Source organism: Ranitomeya imitator, chromosome 4, assembly GCF_032444005.1.
Source record: "Ranitomeya imitator isolate aRanImi1 chromosome 4, aRanImi1.pri, whole genome shotgun sequence".
NCBI lineage: Eukaryota > Metazoa > Chordata > Amphibia > Anura > Dendrobatidae > Ranitomeya > Ranitomeya imitator.
Genome location: NC_091285.1, coordinates 633,980,423 through 634,002,770, shown reverse-complemented (window position 1 = coordinate 634,002,770; position 22,348 = coordinate 633,980,423). Strand labels below are relative to the sequence as shown.

The window sequence follows — 22,348 nt, the reverse complement described above, 5'->3', positions numbered from 1 at the left end:
ACTGTAAACCTGATGGAACACTGCTGCGGATCCGCAGCGGCCAATCCGCTGCGGATCCGCAGCCAAATCCGCACCGTGTGCACATAGCCTAATTCTAAAGGTATGTGCACACGCTGCGAAAAACGCTGCAGATCCGCAGCAGTTTCCCATGAGTTTACAGTTCAATGTAAACCTATGGGAAACAAAAATCGCTGTACACATGCTGCGGAAAAACTGCACGGAAACGCAGGGGTTTACATTCCGCAGCATGTCACTTCTTTCTGCGGATTCCACAGCGGTTTTACAACTGCTCCAATAGAAAATCGCAGTTGTAAAACCGCAGTGAAATGCGCAGAAAAACCGCGGTAAATCCGCCATAAATCTGCAGCGGTTTAGCACTGCGGATTTATCAAATCCGCTGCGGAAAAATCCGCAGAGGACCAGAATACGTGTGCACATACTGTACCCTAACCCTACCCCTAACCCTACCCCTACCCCTACCCCTAACCCTGACCCTACCCCTAACCCTAACCCTAGCCCTAACCCTAACCCTAACCCTAACCCTAGTTCTAACTCCAACCTTAGTGGAAAAAAAAATTCTTTATTTTATTATTGTCCCTACCTATGGGGGACATAGGGGGGGGGGGGTCATTTACTGTTTTTTTTATTTTGATCACTGCGATAGGTTTTATCACAGTGATCAAAATTCACATTGGAACGAATCTGCCGGCCGTCAGATTCGGTGGGCGCACAGCGCATGCGCCCGCCATTTTGGAACATGGCGGCGCCCAGGAAAGAAGACGGACGGACCCCGGGAGGCTCGGTAAGTATAAGGGGGGGGGGATCAGGGCACGGGGGGGGGGCGTCGGAGCACGGGGGGGTGGATCGGAGCATGGGGGGGTGGATCGGTGTGCGGGCGGGTGGATCGGTGTGTGGGCGGGTGGATCGGTGTGCGGGCGGGTGGATCGGTGTGCAAGGGGGTGGATCGGTGTGCGGGCGGGTGGATCGGTGTGCGGGGGGTGGATCGGTGTGCGGGGGGGTGGATTGGAGCACGGGGGTGGGATTGGAGCACGGGGGGAGCGGACAGGAGGACGGGGGAGCGGAGCACAGGACGGAGGGGAGGGGACCACAGATCGGAGGGCTGGGGGGGCGATCGGTGGGGTGGGGTGGGGGCACATTAGTGTTTCCAGCCATGGCCGATGATATTGCTGCATCGGCCATGGCTGGATTGTAATATTTCACCAGTTTTTTAGGTGAAATATTACAAATCGCTCTGATTGGCAGTTTCATTTTCAACCGCCAATCAGAGCGATCGTAGCCACGGGGGGGTGATGCCACCCCCCCCTGGGCTAAACTACCACTCCCCCTGTCCCTGAAGGCCGGGTGAAATTGGAGTTAACCCTTTCACCCGGCCTGCAGGAGCCCAATCCGGCCATGACGCATATGCTGCGTCACAGGTTGGATTGGCACGGGTTTTCATGACGCATACGCTGCGTCAAAGGTCAGGAAGGGGTTAAAGATGTTATGGTGGGCTTTCCTACGCCTGCCGGTTTGAGCGAATCTATGTCTCTAGCCATTCAGATTGATCGGCGTCTGCGCGAGCGCAAAGCTATGCACCATATGGCAGTATCCTCTGAGCAGAGTCCAGAACCTATGCAATGTGATAGGATTTTGACTAGAACAGAACGGCAGGAATTCAGACGTCAGAATAGGCTGTGTTTTTACTGTGGTGATTCGGCTCATGTTATCTCTGATTGCCCTAAGCGTACTAAGAGAGTCGCTAGGTCTGTTACCATTAGTACTATACAGCCTAAATTTCTCTTATCTGTGACACTGATTTGCTCATTGTTGTCCTTTTCTGTCATGGCATTTGTGGATTCAGGCGCTGCCCTGAACTTAATGGACTTAGAATTCGCCAGGCGCTGTGGTTTTTCCTTGCAGCCTTTGCAGAGCCCTATTCCTTTGAGGGGTATTGATGCTACACCCTTGCCAAGCATAAACCTCAGTACTGGACGCAGATGACTATGTACATGGCTCCAGCACATCAGGAAGATTGCCGTTTTCTGGTGTTGCATAACCTGCATGATGTTGTTGTACTGGGTTTTCCATGGTTACAGGAACATAATCCGTTGCTGGATTGGAAAACTATGTCTGTGTTTAGTTGGGGTTGTCAAGGGGTACATAGTGACGTTCCTTTGATGTCAATTTCCTCTTCCCCCTCTTCTGAGGTCCCTGAGTTTTTGTCGGATTTCCAGGATGTATTTGATTAGCCCAAGTCCAGTTCCCTTCCTCCACATAGGGACTGTGATTGTGCTATTAACTTGATTCATGGTTGCAAGTTCCCTAAAGGCCAACTTTTCAATCTGTCTGTACCAGAGCATGCCGCCATGCGGAGTTATATTAAGGAGTCTTAGGAGAAGGGGCATATTCGGCCCTCTCCGTCACCATTGGGAGCGGGTTTCTTTTTTGTTGCTAAGAAGGATGGCTCCTTGAGACCCTGTATTGATTATCGTCTTCTTAATAAGATCACGGTCAAATTCCAATACCACTTGCCTTTGCTTACTGATTTGTTTGCTCAGATTAAGGGGGCTAGTTGGTTTACTAAGATTGACCTCTGAGGGGCATATAATCTTGTTCGTATTAAACAGGGTGATGAATGGAAAACTGCATTTAATATGCCCGAAGGCCATTTTGAATACCTTGTGATGCCATTTGGGCTCTCTAATGCTCCATCTGTGTTCCAGTCTTTCATGCATGATATTTTCCGCAATTATCTTGATAAATTCATGGTCGTATATTTGGATGATATTTTGATTTTTTCCGATGATTGGGAGTCTCATGTGAAGCAGGTCAGGATGGTGTTCCAGATCCTTTGTGATAATGCTTTGTTTGTGAAGGGGTCTAAGTGCCTATTCGGAGTTCAGAAGATCTCTTTTTTGGGTTTTATTTTTTCTCCCTCGTCTATAGAAATGGATCCTGTTAAGGTCCAAGCTATTCATGACTGGATTCAACCCACATCTGTGAAGGGCCTTCAAAAATATTTGGGCTTTGCTAATTTCTATCGCCGTTTCATTGCCAACTTTTCCAGTGTGGTTAAGCCCCTTACTGATTTGACGAAGAAAGGCGCGGATGTGACGAATTGGTCCTCTGCGGCTGTTGAGGCCTTTCAGGAGCTTAAACGCCGATTTACTTCTGCCCCTGTGTTGCGTCAGCCGGATGTTTCTCTTCCTTTTCAGGTTGAGGTCGACGCTTCTGAGATTGGGGCAGGGGCCGTTTTGTCTCAGAGGGAGTCTGATGGTTCTTTGATGAAACCGTGTGCTTTTTTTTCCAGAAAGTTTTCGCCTGCAGAACGCAATTATGATGTCGGCAATCGGGAGTTGTTGGCTATGAAGTGGGCGTTTGAGGAGTGGCGACATTGGCTTGAGGGAGCTAAGCACCGCGTTGTGGTCCTGACCGATCATAAGAATTTGATTTACCTCGAGTCGGCTAAGCGGCTTAATCCTAGACAGGCTCGATGGTCCCTGTTTTTCTCCCGTTTTGATTTTGTGGTCTCGTATCTTCCGGGATCTAAGAATGTTAAGGCTGATGCCCTCTCTAGGAGTTTTTCGCCTGATTCTCCTGGAGTCCTTGAGCCGGTTGGCATTCTTAAGGAAGGGGTGATTCTTTCTGCCATCTCTCCTGATTTGCGGCGGGTGCTTCAGGAATTTCAGGCTGATAGGCCTGACCTCTGTCCTGTGGGGAAGCTGTTTGTTCCTGATAGATGGACAAGTAAGGTGATTTCTGAGGTTCATTGTTCAGTGTTGGCTGGTCATCCTGGGATTTTTGGTACCAGAGATTTGGTTGCTAGGTCCTTTTGGTGGCCGTCCTTGTCGCGCGATGTCCGTGCTTTTGTGCAATCCTGTGGGACTTGCGCCCGAGCCAAGCCTTGCTGTTCCCGCGCTAGTGGGTTGCTTTTGCCTTTGCCGGTCCCTGAGCGGCCCTGGACGCATATTTCCATGGATTTTATTTCGGATCTTCCTGTTTCCCAGAAGATGTCTGTTATCTGGGTTGTTTGTGACCGGTTCTCTAAAATGGTCCATCTGGTACCTTTGCCTAAATTGCCTTCCTCCTCAGATCTGGTTCCATTGTTTTTTCAGCATGTGGTTCGTTTGCATGGCATTCCGGAGAATATTGTGTCTGACAGAGGTTCTCAGTTTGTCTCTAGATTTTGGCAGGCCTTTTGTGCTAGGATGGTCATTGATTTGTCTTTTTCTTCGGCGTTTCATCCTCAGACTAATGGCCAAACTGAGCGAACTAATCAGACCTTGGAGACCTATTTGAGATGCTTTCTGTCTGCTGATCAGGATGATTGGGTGTCTTTCTTGCCGTTGGCCGAGTTTGCCCTTAATAATCGGGCTAGTTCGGCTACTTTGGTTTCACCTTTCTTTTGTAATTTTGGTTTTCATCCTCGTTTTTATTCTGGGCAGGTTGAACCTTCTGATTGTCCTGGTGTTGATTCTGTGGTGGACAGGCTGCAGCAGATTTGGACTCATGTGGTGGACAATTTGACGTTGTCAAAGGAAAGGGCTCAACGTTTTGCTAACCGCCGTCGGTGTGTTGGTCCCCGGCTTCGTGTGGGGGATTTGGTTTGGTTGTCTTCTCGTCATGTTCCTATGAAGGTTTCTTCTCCTAAGTTTAAGCCTCGGTTTATTGGTCCTTATAAAATTTCTGAAATTATTAATCCGGTGTCTTTTCGTTTGGCTCTTCCTGCCTCTTTTGCCATTCATAATGTTTTCTATAGATCTTTGTTGCGGAGATATGTGGTGCCCGTTGTTCCCTCGGTTGACCCTCCTGCCCCGGTGTTGGTTGAGGGAGAGTTGGAATATGAGGTTGAGAAGATTTTGGATTCTCGTTTTTCGAGGCGGAGGCTTCAGTATCTTGTCAAGTGGAAGGGCTATGGCCAGGAGGATAATTCTTGGGTTGTTGCCTCCGATGTCCATGCCACCGATTTGGTTCGTGCTTTTCACTTGGCTCGTCCTGGTTGGCCTGGAGGCTCTGGTGAGGGTTCGGTGACCCCTCCTCAAGGGGGGGTACTGTTGTGAATTCCGCTCTTGGGCTCCCTCCGGTGGTTGTAAGTGGCACTTTTGTGAGTTCTGCTCTTGGGCTCCCTCTTGTGGTTTCTAGTGGTATGGCTGCTCCTTGGAGTTAGCTGTCATCAGCTGTCTCCACTTATCTTCTCTTTTGCTCGGCTATTTAGGTCTGGCTCCTTCTTCAGCCAGTGCCACTTGTAAATGGCTTCTGGTTGGATTCACATCTCTTTGGATTTCCCTGTTTTCCTGACCAGTTCAGCAAAGCTAAGTTCTTACTTGCTCTGTTCTGTTCACAGATTGTGGACTTATCCGTTCGGTGCTTTCTATGTTTGTCCAGCTTATCAGTATGAATTAATTCTGTCTTGCTGGAAGCTCTGGGAAGCAGATTTGCCCTCCACACCTTTAGTCAGGTGTGGAGATTTTTTGTAAACTCTGCGTGGATTTTTGTAGTGTTTTATACTGACCGCACAGTATTCCATCCTGTCCTATCTATCAAGCTAGACTGGCCTCCTGTGCTCATTCTGGTTTCATTCTGTGTATGTCTTTTCCCTCTCCACTCACAGTCATTATTTGTGGGGGGCTAATCTATCCTTTGGGGATTTTCTCTGAGGCAAGATAGTTTTCCTGCTTCTATCTTTAGGGTTAGTTAGCTCTTAGGCTGTGACGAGATGCCTAGGGAGAGTTAGGAGCATTCCACGGCTACTTCTAGTGTTGTGTTGAGCTTAGGGACTGCGGTCAGTACAGTTACCACTTCCTTCAGAGCTCGTTCCATGTTGCTCCTAAACCACCGCATCATAACAGCAAACTTACAAAACCAGCAAGGAATCAAATAATTATTTCCTTCACTGTATGAATAGCAGCATAGATTTTAATGGGTACGTTTCCTATCCATGTGTTATGGACTGACCTGAGTTGGAGTAGTGGTATTGCAACCACTAGGAGCAGCCTCGGCAGGTAGCGTAGTCAGAAATAGCCAGAAGTCTGTAAACAAGATCAGCAGTATATTTGGGAGGATAAGCAGGTTGCGTAGTCAGAAATATCCAGAAGTCAGTACACAGGAGCAGCAGTATTTTTAAAGGGAACCTGTCACCCCAAAAATCGCGGGTGAGGTAAGCCCACCGGCATCAGGGGCTTATCTACAGCATTCTGTAATGCTGTAGATAAGCTCCCGATGTTACCTGAAAGAGGAGAAAAAGACGTTATATTATACTCACCCAGGGGCGGTCCCGCTGCTGGTCAGGTCGGATGGGCGTCTCTAGTCCGCTGCGGCACCTCCCATCTTCATTACAAGACGTCCTCTTTTGATCTTCAGCCACGGCTCCGGCGCAGGCGTACTTTGCTCTGCCCTGTTGAGGGCAGAGGATAGTACTGCACTGCGCAGGTGCCGGAAAAGTCAGAGGCCCGGCGCCTGCGCACTGCAGTACTTTGTTTGCCCTCACAAGTACGTGATCGCACATCAGAGGACAGAGAAATAGGGGGATTCGGGGACCCTATTATACTTACCGGTGTCCCTGGGTCCTCCTCCTGCTCCTCCTGGCCGCCGGCATCTTTTGGGGAAAAGAAAATGGCGGGCGCATGCGCAGTGCGCCCGCCATCTGTCTCCATCTGCCGGCCGGCAGGAGAAGAGCAGTTGGGGCTAAAATTAGGGTTAGGGTTAGGGCTAGGGTTAGGGCTAGGGTTAGGGTTAGGGCTAGGGTTAGGGCTAGGGTTAGGGCTAGGGCTAGGGTTAGGGCTAGGGCTAGGGTTAGGGTTAGGGCTAGGGTTAGGGCTAGGGTTAGGGTTAGGGTTAGGGCTAGGGTTAGGGCTAAATTTAGGGTTAGGGTTGGGGCTAAATTTAGGGTTAGGGTTGGGGCTAAATTTAGGGTTAGGGATGGTGCTAAATTTAGGGTTAGGCTTCTTTCACACTTACGTCGGTACGGGGCCGTCGCAATGCATCGGCCCGACATACCGACGCACGTTGTGAAAATTGTGCACAACGTGGGCAGCGGATGTAGTTTTTCAACGCATCCGCTGCCCAATCTATGTCCTGGGGAGGAGCGGGCGGAGTTACGGCCACGCATGCGCGGTCAGAAATGGCGGATGCGACTTACAAAAAACGTTACATTGAATGTTTTTTTGTGCTGACGGTCCGCCAAAACACTGATCCAGTGCACGACGGACGCGACGTGTGGCCATCCGTCATGATCCGTCAGCAATACAAGTCAATGGGCAAAAAACGCATCCTGCGGGCACATTTGCAGGATCCGTTTCTTGTCCAAAACGACGGATTGCGACGGATGTGAAAGTAGCCTTAGGGCTAGGGTTAGGGTTGGGGCTAAAGTTAGGGCTAGGGTTGGGGCTAAGGTTAGGGTTAGAGTTGGGATTAGGGTTAGGGTTTGGATTAGGGTTGGTATTAGGGTTAGGGTTGGCGTTAGGGTTACGCTTGGGATTAGGGTTAGGTTTGGGATTAGGGTTAAGGTTAGGGTTGTGATTAGGGGTATATTGGGATTAGGGTTAGATTTGAGGTTAGGGTTGAGATTAGGATTAGGGGTGTGTTGGATTTAGGGTTTTGATTAGAGTTATGGTTAGGGTTGACATTAGGGTTGTTTTGGGGTAAGGGTTGTGATTATCGTTAGGGTTAGTGATTAGGATTATGGATCAGGTTGGGATTAGGGTTATGGGTGTGTTGGGGTTAGGGTTGGAGCTAGAATTGGGGGGTTTCCACTGTTTAGGTACATCAGGGGGTCTCCAAAAACGACAGCCAATTTTGCGCTCAAAAAGTCAAATGGTGCTCCCTCCCTTCTGAGCTCTGCCGTGCGCCCAAACAGTGGGTTACCCCAACATATGGGGCATCAGCGTACTCGGGATAAATTGGACAAAAACTTCTGGGGTCCAATTTCTCCTGTTTCCCTTGGGAAAATAAGAACTTGGGGGCTACAAAATCTTTTTTGTGGAAAAAAAATATTTTTTATTTTTATGACTCTGCATTATAAACTTCTGTGAAGCACTTGGGCATTCAAAGTTCTCACCACACATCTAGATAAGTTCCTTGGGGGGTCTAGTTTCCAAAACAGGGTCACTTGTGGGGGGTTACTACTGTTTAGGTACATCAGGGGCTCTGCAAATGCAACATAATGCCCACAGGCCATTCTATCTAAGTCTGCATTCCAAAACGGCGCTCCTTCCCTTCCGAGCTCTGCCGTGCGCCCAAACAGTGGTTTACCCCCACATATGGCACATCAGCGTACTCGGGATAAATTGGACAACAACTATTGCAGTTGGGCATTCAAAGTTCTCACCACACATCTAGATAAGTTCCATGGGGTGGTCTAGTTTCCAAAATGTGGTCACTTGTGGGGGATTTCTACTGTTTAGGCACATCAGGGGCTCTCCAAACGCGACATGGCGTCCGATCTCAATCCCAGACAATTCTACATTGAAAAAGTAAAACGGCACTCCTTCTCTTCCAAGCTCTGCGGTGCGTCCAAACAGTGGTTTACCCCCACATATTGGGTATCGACGTACTCAGTAGAAATCGCACAACAACTTTTGTGGTCTAATTTCTCCTGTTACCCTTGTGAAAATAAAAATTTGGGGGCAAAAAGATCATTTCTGTAGAAAAAATGCGATTTTTTTTTTCACGGCTCTACGTTATAAACGTCTGTGAAGCACATGGGGGTTCAAAGTGCTCACCACACATCTAGATAAGTTCCTTAAGGGGTCTAGTTTCCAAAATGGTGTCACTTGTGGGGGGTTTCCACTGTTTAGGCACATCAGGGGCTCTCCAAACGCGACATGGCGTCCAATCTCAATTCCAGCCAATTTTACATTGAAAAAGTAAAACGGCACTCCTTCTCTTCCAAGCTCTGCGGTGCGCCCAAACAGTGGTTTACCCCCACATATTGGGTATCGACGTACTCAGGAGAAATTGCACAACAATTTTTGTGGTCTAATTTCTCCTGTTACCCTTGTGAAAATAAAAATTTGGGGGCAAAAAGATCATTTTTGTAGAAAAATGCGATTTTTTATTTTCACGGTTCTACGTTATAAACTTCTGTGAAGCTCATGGGGGTTCAAAGTGCTCACCACACATCTAGATAAGTTCCTTAAGGGGTCTAGTTTTCAAAATGGTGTCACTTGTGGGGGGTTTCCACTCTTTAGGCACATCAGGAGCTCTCCAAACGCGACATGGCGTCCAATCTCAATTCCAGACAATTCTACATTGAAAAAGTAAAACGGCACTCCTTCCCTTCCAAGCTCTGCGGTGCGCCCAAACAGTGGTTTACCCTCACATATGGGGTATCGACGTATTCAGGAGAAATCGCACAACAACTTTTGTGGTCTAATTTCTCCTGTTACCCTTGTAAAAATAAGAATTTGTGGGCGAAAAGATCATTTTTGTGTAAACAAAAGCGATTTTTTATTTTCACGGCTCTGCGTTATAAACTTCCGTGAAGCACTTGGGGGTTCAAAGTGCTCACCACACATCTAGATAAGTTCCTTAAGGGGTCTAGTTTCCAAAATGGTGTCACTTGTGGGGAGTTTCCACTGTTTAGGCACATCAGGGGCTCTCTAAACGTGACATGGCGTCCGATCTCAATTCCAGCCAATTTTACATTGAAAAAGTAAAACGGCACTCCTTCTCTTCCAAGCTCTGCGGTGCGCCCAAACAGTGGTTTACCCCCACATATTGGGTATCGACGTACTCAGGAGAAATTGCACAACAATTTTTGTGGTCTAATTTCTCCTGTTACCCTTGTGAAAATAAAAATTTGGGGGCAAAAAGATCATTTTTGTAGAAAAATGCGATTTTTTATTTTCACGGTTCTACGTTATAAACTTCTGTGAAGCTCATGGGGGTTCAAAGTGCTCACCACACATCTAGATAAGTTCCTTAAGGGGTCTAGTTTTCAAAATGGTGTCACTTGTGGGGGGTTTCCACTCTTTAGGCACATCAGGAGCTCTCCAAACGCGACATGGCGTCCAATCTCAATTCCAGACAATTCTACATTGAAAAAGTAAAACGGCACTCCTTCCCTTCCAAGCTCTGCGGTGCGCCCAAACAGTGGTTTACCCTCACATATGGGGTATCGACGTATTCAGGAGAAATCGCACAACAACGTTTGTGGTCTAATTTCTCCTGTTACCCTTGTAAAAATAAGAATTTGTGGGCGAAAAGATCATTTTTGTGTAAACAAAAGCGATTTTTTATTTTCACGGCTCTGCGTTATAAACTTCCGTGAAGCACTTGGGGGTTCAAAGTGCTCACCACACATCTAGATAAGTTCCTTAAGGGGTCTAGTTTCCAAAATGGTGTCACTTGTGGGGAGTTTCCACTGTTTAGGCACATCAGGGGCTCTCTAAACGTGACATGGCGTCCGATCTCAATTCCAGCCAATTCTGCATTGAAAAAGTCAAACGGCGCTCCTTCACTTCTAAGTTCTGCGGTGCGCCCAAAAAGTGGTTTACCCCCACATATGGGGTATTGACGTATTCAGGAGAAATTGCATAACAAAATTTATGGTTACATTTCTGTTTTTACACATGTAAAAATAAAATAAATGGTTCTGAATTAAAATGTTTGCAAAAAAAAGTTAAATGTTCATTTTTTCCTTCCACATTGTTTCAGTTCCTGTGAAGCACGTAAAGGGTTAATAAACTTCTTGAATGTGGTTTTGAGAACCTTGAGGGGTGTAGTTTTTAGAATGGTGCCCCACTTTGTTATTTTCTATCATAGAGACCCCTCAAAATGACTTCAAATGTGATGTGGTCCCTAAAAAAAATGGTGTTGTAAAAATGAGAAATTGCTGGTCAACTTTTAACCCTTATAACTCCCTAACAAAAAAAAATTGTTTCCAAAATTGTGCTGATGTAAAGTAGACATGTGGGAAATGTTATTTATTGACTATTTTTCGTGACATATCTCTCTGATTTAAGGGCATAAAAATACAAAGTTTGAAAATTGCAAAATTTTAAAAATTTTTGACATATTTCCGTTTTTTTCATAAATAATCGCAAGTAATATCGAAGAAATGTTACCACTAACATGAAGTACAATATGTCACGAAAAAACTTTCTCAGAATCAGCGGGATCCGTTGAAGCGTTCCAGAGTTATAACCTCATAAAGTGACAGTGGTCAGAATTGTAAAAATTGGCTCGGTCATTAAGTACCAAATTGGCTCCGTCACTAAGGGGTTAAGCCCTTTCAGAGCTATGATGTACTATTACTTCAAATGTCGAGTTCCTGTCTTTCAAGCAGGCTCAGAAGCTAATCTTGCATCACTACCGGCAGATGATGGCTGTGCCATCATCTGCCATTAACAGCAGCAAGTGGAGCTAAACTGGGTTTCGAGGAACCTGGGTGTCAAGGTGTCATTTTAAGCACCTATAAAGGATAGAACATTTTTCACTGCAGAATGAACATAAAAAGACAAAATTTCACCACCCTTGAAATATTTTCCCCATTTTCCAGTAAATTGGATTGGTAAAATCAATAGTTTCATTTAATACTATAACTCTTCCACAAGAAAATAAGTCCTCATATGACTATATGCATAGAGAAATATTAAACGTATAGCTCTTGGAAGATGGGAATGAAAAAATTAACTAACAAAAAGGGGGAATTCACTCCATTTAATATCAAGGATATCCTTATTTTCACCAAAAATGAGGCTGATGATAACTAAGTAATCATCGATGCAATAGCTTATTTTTAAGCTATGACAAAACAATTTTTTTGGCAATGCAGTTGTAAAATACCTAAAAATGTGGAATTTTTTCATCCACCACATCCCACAGAAAGCCCTAAGAAACTGACTATAGGTCAATGCTCTTTCATGAATGGAATGGTAGGTTTTATAATGAAGATGGATATAAGCTTTCTATATTTCACTTGTTGTTAAGACATTGGGGCTGATTCATCAAGGCTGAAGTAGCGCAATCTTGTGCTACCCCAGACGTCACAGAGTACACAGCGCATGCTACTTAATGAATTTGGCACCTCTTCTAAGTGGTGTCCATGACTTGAGTAGCATGCCGACCGATACAAGGGACGTGGCTCCTCACAAGCTCCAAATCCAAGGGGGCCAGTGTAAGTCAGAATTTCACCCTGCTTTATCTCCTGATTACAAGTTGGTGCAATTCTAGATAATGTGACATTTGCAAAGTTTCCCCAATCATACACGTGGATGTGTTTTGGGGTGGTATTCAGGTACCAGGAAGAATCGCGTTGCTGGGGTGAAATGTCTATTGTTCCTGTCTATGTATCCAGACATTCCAGGCTGCCGTCTGTGCTGATTTTAACTACACGGAATAAAATACTGAGTGCTACCATTACTTCTGTTTTTTAAGAACTTGGCTATAAACAGTCCGGAGTCCTGGAACTAGTGTAATAGTTGAACCGGTGTCTTTCTAACTGATTTTCTAACTTTATTTAAAAAAAATTTGAACAATCAAACTAAGGACGTCCGCCATTCAAGGAGCATGTGTTACTTTGCCATAATGTTTCTGGCATTGGCGCTATGTTGCCCAGTTGTAGTTAATTGGGAGTCATCCAGTGTGAAATGTAAAAACAAATGTAAATTGATGTTAGTTTGTCATCAACTTTTCAATCACTTCCAGAGCAAAATATCCACGTATGACCCTGCCTTGTTATCTCCTTCCACAGATATAAATGAATGCAAGAATTTCCCAGGAATCTGTGGATCTAACTTTGTCTGCCGCAACACACACGGCTCATATAACTGTACGTGTGATGATGGATTCACAAATGTTTCCAACACATGTGTAGGTGAGTACAACCTTACATTCCTTGTTTTCCTCCTTTGTATCTGCCGGACAAAATCTTTATTGATTCCTTTTATTTCATTTACACTTTTTATTTATGTTGATTGGATGACAGTGACTTTATCCTATGCCAAGCAGGGATGTTGTGGTCTGTGCTTTCTCATTGATGTTCATCAAAAATGGAATTTTGGGTTCTTTTTTGTCTTTGGATCCACCTTAACATAATAATGTCCTGCCAAATTGAGGGCTACTTAGTGCAAGTCCCCCACAGGTCAAAAACATTTTGACAACTTTTTTTTGCAGCTTGTTACTTTAGTGGTGCAATTTGACTTTATAAAAAGCCAAAACGCACACAGGTCACATGCAAGTCTCATACCCACATTGACGTCTATGGAAGTAAAGTTGCGTGTGACTTGTGACCTGCAGCCAAATATCAAACATCTTTGGAGCTTTAGTGACAACTGGATCACAGTTCAGTTGACTTTTTTTGCCAGTGTTGTCACCAAATCGATTAATAGATTGTAGTCACCAAATCGTTAACATTTAACATGTACCACACCGTAAACTAAGGGTAGACAAGGTATTTACTTCAATAGAACAATGCTGCAATACCCAGCACCATATTGTACCTACTACGTAGATGTTGTGGAGGTAGACAAAGATGTACTGGTCCCGGGGCTCCATCACACAGCTGATCAGCAGAGATGCTGACTGGCAGTCCCCCATCCAGACAACCTTTTTGCACTGTGTGCACACGATTAATTTTTTGGTGAGTTTTTGACCCCACAAATTTTTGCTGCATCAAAACCGTAGCGTCTTGCAGATCCAGCAAAGTGGATAGGATTAATAATAGAAATCTCCTGCCCACTGTGTTTTTATTTTGCTCAGCGTAAACTGACCTGTGTTGCGGGTTTCACGTCTGAAACATGTCAGTTTTATGTGTGGATGGAATATTGATCAAAACGTAAAGCATAACCGTTGTTTTAATTTGTATTTAATAAATCAATAGTACATGTGAAAAAGCAACTTTTTAATATATCTCATCAGAGAAGTCTGCTTCTATCTCTGACAAAATTGATTGGCGATTATTAAAATTCTCAATTCTGAGGCAAAATCTGTATTCAGTGAAGAATTGTATCTTCTTTCTTTCTTTCAATGTTCTTTTTATTGAAAAAGCATGTTTATACAATCATCTTCAATGAAATAACATTAACATAAGTCAATTTTAGAAAATAGAGTAAAATACAAGAATATCACTTGTTTCTCATTCCTTAAGTGCCATTTGTCAGGTATATATATATATATATATATATATATATATATATATATATATATACATAGTACCTTTTTGTCTAATAAAGTAAACTCTATTTTTGGAAGAATTGTATCTAATGGCGGTGCGAATATGTCAGGTTTTCCACATCCGCGTGACATGTACCGGTGCCTGGGAAAAAAAGATACATTTCACACTGATCCCAGGCGTTGGCTGCTGAAGGCAGCAATCATCATTGTCGCTTGGTCTCCCTGTGATCAGAGCAACCGAGCGGCAATGATGGGAGTTGTTTTCAGCAGCCGCTGTGTACATCATGTGTAACATTAAGAATTTAAAGGAAAAAAATGACGTGGGACACGTACCGGTGCCTGGGAAAAAGCGGTACAGTTTGTGCTGATCCCAGGCACCGGCTGTTGAAGATCAGAGTGACCAAGCAACAATGATGGGAGTTGTATTAGGCACCCACTTTGTGTAAAATTAAGAATTCAATGAAAAATAATCTTCTCATTGGACAGGTGAGGAATATGGCTGTTTACTCGTTTCTTTTTATCTGTAATTAAAGGGAAAAAGAGGGTTGGGGAGTATTTATTTCAAATAATGGATTTTATTCAGGTTGTGTGTTTATTTCAAAACTTTTACTATAGGCTTAGTAATGAGGGCATTTTATAGATGCCTCTCTATTACTTACCAGTGGGCTTGATGTCACCTGACAGTACAAAGTTGACATCAACCCCAACCCTATTACCCCACTTGCCACCGCCACATGGCAAGTGGGAAGAGCGAGGTTAAGAGCCAGATGGATGCCCCATTTCTGGGACGGCTGAGGGTTGATGTTCTTAGACTGGGAGGGGGGGCAATATCTCTGGCCCCTTCCCAGGCTATTAATATTATCTCAAAGCTGTCTGCATAGCCTTTGCTGGTTATTAATTATAGGGGGACCCTATGTCATTTTTTCTGGAGTCCCCTGTAAACTCATCAGTAAAGGCTAACTTAACAGTTGTGATCTGCTATTAACCTTTTGGGATATTGTCCCTTTTCCCAAATTAGTAACATCAGCCCCCAGCGATCAGCTTTCCCTCTGCTGGTTATGAAAATTACGCGGAAGCCCACGCCTTTTTTTATTTAATTCTTTATTTTACACAACAACGTACACATCGGGTGCTGAATACAACCCCCATCATTATCGCTTCACCAAATACAGATTTTATCTCAGAATTGAGAATTTTGATAATGACTGATTAATTTTGGCAGTCAAAGAAGCTGATTTCTCTGATAAGATGTATTACAAAGTTTCTTATTATCAAGTGTATTATTGCTTTATGAAATAAAAATTAAAATGACGGTTACTCTTTAAAACTTCTTCAAAAACTCTATTTGGTGGTTGCTGGGAGTTGTTTCTCTTTCTTTGAGGGTCCAGAATAATTATGTGCTGAATGTTTTAATTTTCTACATTTCCAGTGTTATGTTTTGGATTGGTAAATTTATGGCTGTGATATTCACTGTAAGTGCCTGCTGGTAACTTGCTCTCCATTTTTTTCTTTTTGGCAAAAAAAGTGAAGAATAAATGTGAATTTAGTAGTTCAGAATTGGAGAAAAAGGAGGAATGTGATAAGATGTCTCCACCAGTGAGTACTTACTTTGTAATGATATGTTGCTTCGTTTTAGCAGTTATTTGCCATGTTTGCAAGGTCCCAATGTAAGGCCTCATTCAGACGTGATTTTTTCACTTCTGTAAAAAAAAAACCTGGCTGTTGTTCATCTATGTTTTGGATTTGATCTCCATCAGGGTTTCATTAGTGATTTTTTTACTTATGGAAAAAAATTAAATAAATTACAAATCTACGAATATACCCTGTAGTATGTTGCCTGATGATATTTTATTTTCAGTTTATTAATAATTAAGCAAGAATATTAGTATTTCTACACAAGTAAGAGAACGAGAGAAGTTGTCAGTGTATACTCACACGACGCTACCCCTGGAGTATTCTAGCACAGATTTGATCAAAGTTTATTCATTGTGCGATCTGATTTTCTGGAATAAGGAGAAGATAGGTAAAAAAAAAAAAAAAGTCTCTATCTTCTCCATTCTGTCAACCCGTGAAAATCAAACTGCACTCAGATGTCATCCGAGTGCAGTCTGATGAGATCCATGGACTCTTTGACTTGCATGGCCTAGTATGATCTGATCAGAGCCAACTGTGGATTTTTTTTCCTGGGACAGATTCGGTCCTAGAGAAAAATCAGACAAGTACACGGCCCCATAGAATAACATTTGTCCGAGTGAGATCCGATGTTTTGTCAGATCGTGCTCGGACCGAAAATACGCTCTTGCACGAGCCCTTATTATGTACCAAATACGTTGTAAGAAAGAATGTGCGGTATTACAAATCTTCTAGGTTCATGTAAACTATTGTTTTTTTGTGACGAATAATGGGCGATGTTTTTTTCTTGCAGGACGCTGCCTGCTCAGTGCTGCTGACCACAATTCAGATTTTTAATTCTTCCTGTCATTCAAAAAGCAATAAAAGCATAGAGGTGAGCATGTCCAAAGAGATTAAATCTCTATATAAAAGTACGGTACATACATTTAGATCTATATACTGTCTACATGCTATAGATACAAAAATACAGAGCTTAAAAAATGCATTCATTACTGCCATGTATGGTCCATGTGATAGTACCATGCCTTACAATACAGTCTATAATGCTAAAAAACTACTGTGAGCTTTCACGTAATGCTGCCATGAATTAGTTAAAGCGGTTTCCACTATTCGGACAGCCCCTTCTCTATTACTATATTCCCCCATGTAAAATAAAAACAGCCTGTACTCACATATGATGCAAGTGTCGTTCCCAGGGCTCTTGTGACATTATGTCACGTGAGCCCTGCAGACACTCAGCGGTGATTATGTGCCGCTTCCCTCCCTCTTTCTTCAGACGTAATGACCCTCTGGAGGAAGAACTGCTGCTTCTCTCACTTCCTCCAGATGTCAGTTTCATCTGATGGAAGTGTGAGTGAAGCGGCCCATTAGTGGCTGCTGATTGGCAGCAATGCTCACATGAGATAACAAGGTCACGTGACACCAGGGAGACCCAGCGACTAAATAGCTGGAATGGCGCCAGCACCAAAGGGGGGGAAATAGAAATTGAGAAGGCGTTGTCTTAGTACAATCCCTTTAAAGGGAGTCTGTCAGTAAGTACAAGCCTCCTAAACCATATTAATGCACATGCAGGTTTTGACATTGAAATCAATAGACACCTTTATGTCTTCTATCTGTTGCTGAGTTCCTGAGAAATGAATATTTTAAGTCACATGTAAATGAGGCTTTAAGTGCTCTGTGCATGACAGAGAACATCCCAAGGCTCTGCATCTCTAGGTTGTTCCCCCTTCCAGCACCAACTTCTTTAGCCTATTTGATACCTTACTGTCTGTGTGATGTCAAGCATCAGGGAAGGAAATCAGACTGCGCTATCAATCAAGCTAAAGATGCTGGCGCTGGACAGGGAAAAATCTCCAAAGGCAGATGATGGTTAAGTGCTCTGTGATGCCCAGAGCACTTAATGCCTTATTTTCATGTAAATGAAATGCTAATTTCTTGGGAATGCAGCAACAGATAAAAGATATATAGGTGTCCATGGATTTAAAATTCAAAGACCTGCATGCCATTGTATATGGTTTGTGATGATTGATCTTACTGAGATGTTCCCTTTAAAGGATGACAGTTTTCTTACATAAAAAGATTGTCTAATATGTGAATTTTGTTCACACAAGCAGCAATAGCTCTAAAACTGTGAAATAATACTTACTCAACCTCCGTCCCAGCACCGCACCCCCACTGCTTTCCTCCAATATGCTGTTTACATTGACTGCAGACGTCACAGTCTTCTTCTAAGGCTACTTTCACACTTGCGTCATTTTTAATACGTCGCAATGCGTCGTTTTGGGGAAAAACGGATCCCGCAAATGTGCCCGCAGGATGCGTTTTTTGCCCATAGACTTGTATTGCCGACGGATCGTGACGTATGGCCATGGTCCGTCGTGCACTGGATCCGTCGTGTTTTGGCGCACCGTCGGCACAAAAAAACGTTCAAGGGAACGTTTTTTCGTATGTCGCATCCGCCATTTCCTATTGCGCATGCGCGGCCGGAACTCCGCCCCCTCCTCCCCGCGACTTTACAATGGGCAGCGGATGCATTGAAAAACTGCATCCGCTGCCCACGTTGTGCCAAATTTTCACAACATGCGTCGGTATGTCGCGCCGACGCTTAGCGACGGACCTGTACTGACGCAAGTGTGAAAGAAGCCTTACTCTACATTATTTCTGCTGCCAATCACTGGTCCTGGGCCATATACCACTGCAGCTAATGATTGGTTGCAGATGTAACGTGGGGAATGTGGGCTCTGATATCTGCAGTCAATACAAACAGTTTATCGGCAGAGTGCAGCACTGGAAACGGACGTGAATTAGTGTCTGCGTCTGTAGGAATCATTTCACATACAGTGGGGCAAAAAAGTATTTAGTCAGTCAGCAATAGTGCAAGTTCCACCACTTAAAAAGATGAGAGGTGTCTGTAATTTACATCATAGGTAGACCTCAACTATGGGAGACAAACTGAGAAAAAAAAACCCAGAAAATCACATTGTCTGTTTTTTAAACATTTTATTTGCATATTATGGTGGAAAATAAGTATTTGGTCAGAAACAAAATTTCATCTCAATGCTTTGTAATATATCCTTTGTTGGCAATGACAGCGGTCAAACGTTTTCTGTAAGTCTTCACAACGTCGCCACACACTGTTGTTGGTATGTTGGCCCATTCCTCCATGCAGATCTCCTCTAGAGCAGTGATGTTTTTGGCTTTTCGCTTGGCAACACAGACTTTCAACTCCCTCCAAAGGTTTTCTATAGGGTTGAGATCTGGAGACTGGCTAGGCCACTCCAGGACCTTGAAATGCTTCTTACGAAGCCACTCCTTCGTTGCCCTGGCGGTGTGCTTTGGATCATTGTCATGTTGAAAGACCCAGCCACGTTTCATCTTCAATGCCCTTGCTGATGGAAGGAGGTTTGCACTCAAAATCTCACGATACATGGCCCCATTCATTCTTTCATGTACCCGGATCAGTCGTCCTGGCCCCTTTGCAGAGAAACAGCCCCAAAGCATGATGTTTCCACCACCATGCTTTACAGTAGGTATGGTGTTTGATGGATGCAACTCAGTATTCTTTTTCCTCCAAACACGACAAGTTGTGTTTCTACCAAACAGTTCCAGTTTGGTTTCATCAGACCATAGGACATTCTCCCAAAACTCCTCTGGATCATCCAAATGCTCTCTAGCAAACTTCAGACGGGCCCGGACATGTACTGGCTTAAGCAGTGGGACACGTCTGGCACTGCAGGATCTGAGTCCATGGTGGCGTAGTGTGTTACTTATGGTAGGCCTTGTTACATTGGTCCCAGCTCTCTGCAGTTCATTCACTAGGTCCCCCCGCGTGGTTCTGGGATTTTTGCTCACCGTTCTTGTGATCATTCTGACCCCACAGGGTGGGATTTTGCGTGGAGCCCCAGATCGAGGGAGATTATCAGTGGTCTTGTATGTCTTCCATTTTCTAATTATTGCTCCCACTGTTGATTTCTTCACTCCAAGCTGGTTGGCTGTTGCAGATTCAGTCTTCCCAGCCTGGTGCAGGGCTACAATTTTGTTTCTGGTGTCCTTTGACAGCTCTTTGGTCTTCACCATAGTGGAGTTTGGAGTCAGACTGTGTGAGGGTGTGCACAGGTATCTTTTTATACTGATAACAAGTTTAAACAGGTGCCATTACTACAGGTAATGAGTGGAGGAAAGAGGAGACTCTTAAAGAAGAAGTTACAGGTCTGTGAGAGCCAGAAATCTTGATTGTTTGTTTCTGACCAAATACTTATTTTCCACCATAATATGCAAATAAATTGCTAAAAAAACAGACAATGTGATTTTCTGGATTTTTTTTTCTCAGTTTGTCTCCCATAGTTGAGGTCTACCTATGATGTAAATTACAGACGCCTCTCATCTTTTTAAGTGGTGGAACTTGCACTATTGCTGACTGACTAAATTCTTTTTTGCCCCACTGTATCTTATACAACCTCTTTCAATGCAAGAAGCAGGGAGGCAAGGGACCAAAAAGTTGAGCAACCCTTTATTTCTGCACACTACCACTATGCTATTTTCTCTAGGAAGCCAAAAGACAACTTAAAATAGACACAATAAACCTCAATGACATACTCAACAAGCACAAGAACTCCACGGATGACGGCACAGATGCTGGTGAACTAACTACAGACATCCTAAGAAATGTGGAGAGCTTAGTGCTGAAGTCTTTTGTGGATGCACCAAGGACCCAAACCATCAACACAACCCAGCTAGGTGAGTAGATGTGTAACCGAGCCCTAATGAATATAAAAAAAATATACGGTACTGTCATATAAAAATATACAGTTAGGGCCAGAAATATTTGGACAGTGACACAATTTTCGCGAGTTGGGCTCTGCATGCCACCACATTGGATTTGAAATGAAACCTCTACAACAGAATTCAAGTGCAGATTGTAACGTTTAATTTGAAGGGTTGAACAAAAATATCTGATAGAAAATGTAGGAATTGTACACATTTCTTTACAAACACTCCACATTTGAGGAGGTCAAAAGTAATTGGACAAATAAACATAACCCAAACAAAATATTTTTATTTTCAATATTTTGTTGCAAATCCTTTGGAGGCAATCACTGCCTTAAGTCTGGAACCCATGGACATCACCAAACGCTGGGTTTCCTCCTTCTTAATGCTTTGCCAGGCCTTTACAGCCGCAGCCTTCAGGTCTTGCTTGTTTGTGGGTCTTTCCGTCTTAAGTCTGGATTTGAGCAAGTGAAATGCATGCTCAATTGGGTTTAGATCTGGAGATTGACTTGGCCATTGCAGAATGTTCCACTTTTTGGCACTCATGAACTCCTGGGTAGCTTTGGCTGTATGCTTGGGGTCATTGTCCATCTGTACTATGAAGCGCCGTCCAATCAACTTTGCAGCATTTGGCTGAATCTGGGCTGAAAGTATATCCCGGTACACTTCAGAATTCATCCGGCTACTCTTGTCTGCTCTTATGTCATCAATAAACACAAGTGACCCAGTGCCATTGAAAGCCATGCATGCCCATGCCATCACGTTGCCTCCACCATGTTTTACAGAGGATGTGGTGTGCCTTGGATCATGTGCCGTTCCCTTTTTTCTCCAAACTTTTTTCTTCCCATCATTCTGGTACAGGTTGATCTTTGTCTCATCTGTCCATAGAATACTTTTCCAGAACTGAGCTGGCTTCTTGAGGTGTTTTTCTGCAAATTTAACTCTGGCCTGTCTATTTTTGGTATTGATGAATGGTTTGCATCTAGATGTTAACCCTTTGTATTTACTGTCATGGAGTCTTCTCTTTACTGTTGACTTAGAGACAGATACACCTACTTCACTGAGAGTGTTCTGGACTTCAGTTGATGTTGTGAACGGGTTCTTCTTCACCAAATTAAGTATGCGGCGATCATCCACCACTGTTGTCATCCGTGGACGCCCAGGCCTTTTTGAGTTCCCAAGCTCACCAGTCAATTCCTTTTTTCTCAGAATGTACCCAACTGTTGATTTTGCTACTCCAAGCATGTCTGCTATCTCTCTGATGGATGTTTTTCTTTTTTTTCAGCCTCAGGATGTTCTGCTTCATCTCAATTGAGAGTTCCTTTGACCGCATGTTGTCTGCTCACAGCAACAGCTTCCAAATGCAAAACCACACACCTGGAATCCACCCCTGACCTTTTAACTACTTCATTGATTACAGGTTAACGAGGGAGACGCCTTCAGAGTTAATTGCAGCCCTTAGAGTTCATTGTCCAATTACTTTTGGTCCCTTGAAAAAGAGGACGCTATGCATTACAGAGCTATGATTCCTAAACCCTTTCTCCGATTTGGATGTGGAAACTATCATATTGCAGCTGGGAGTGTGCACTTTCAGCCCATATTATATATATAATTGTATTTCTGAACATGTTTTTGTAAACAGCTAAAATAACAAAACTTGTGTCACTGTCCAAATATTTCTGGCCCTAACTGTACATATCATAGCAGTATATATTGCTGCAGCCAGTCCACTTCTCTCCACCCACCATTTCCTTGTCTCCGCTGTCCAATTACTGGTTTTACAGATCAAAATCAGCTTTATAATTTAAGAGGTTTATTCATCCCTAATTAAAAA

General features: G+C 43.8%; 1 protein-coding gene across 1 annotated transcript in view; it reads left to right on the top strand.

The window, feature by feature from the left end:
* The window catches only part of LOC138677011 (adhesion G protein-coupled receptor E3-like), a 148,397-nt gene that overhangs the window by 87,432 nt on the left and 38,617 nt on the right, over positions 1-22,348 (top strand). Inside the window, exons 7-10 of the mRNA XM_069766787.1 lie at positions 12,695-12,817; positions 15,641-15,711; positions 16,541-16,621; positions 20,295-20,484. Coding sequence (XP_069622888.1) covers positions 12,695-12,817; positions 15,641-15,711; positions 16,541-16,621; positions 20,295-20,484 — 465 coding nt within the window. The remainder of the gene's footprint in view (positions 1-12,694; positions 12,818-15,640; positions 15,712-16,540; positions 16,622-20,294; positions 20,485-22,348) is intronic.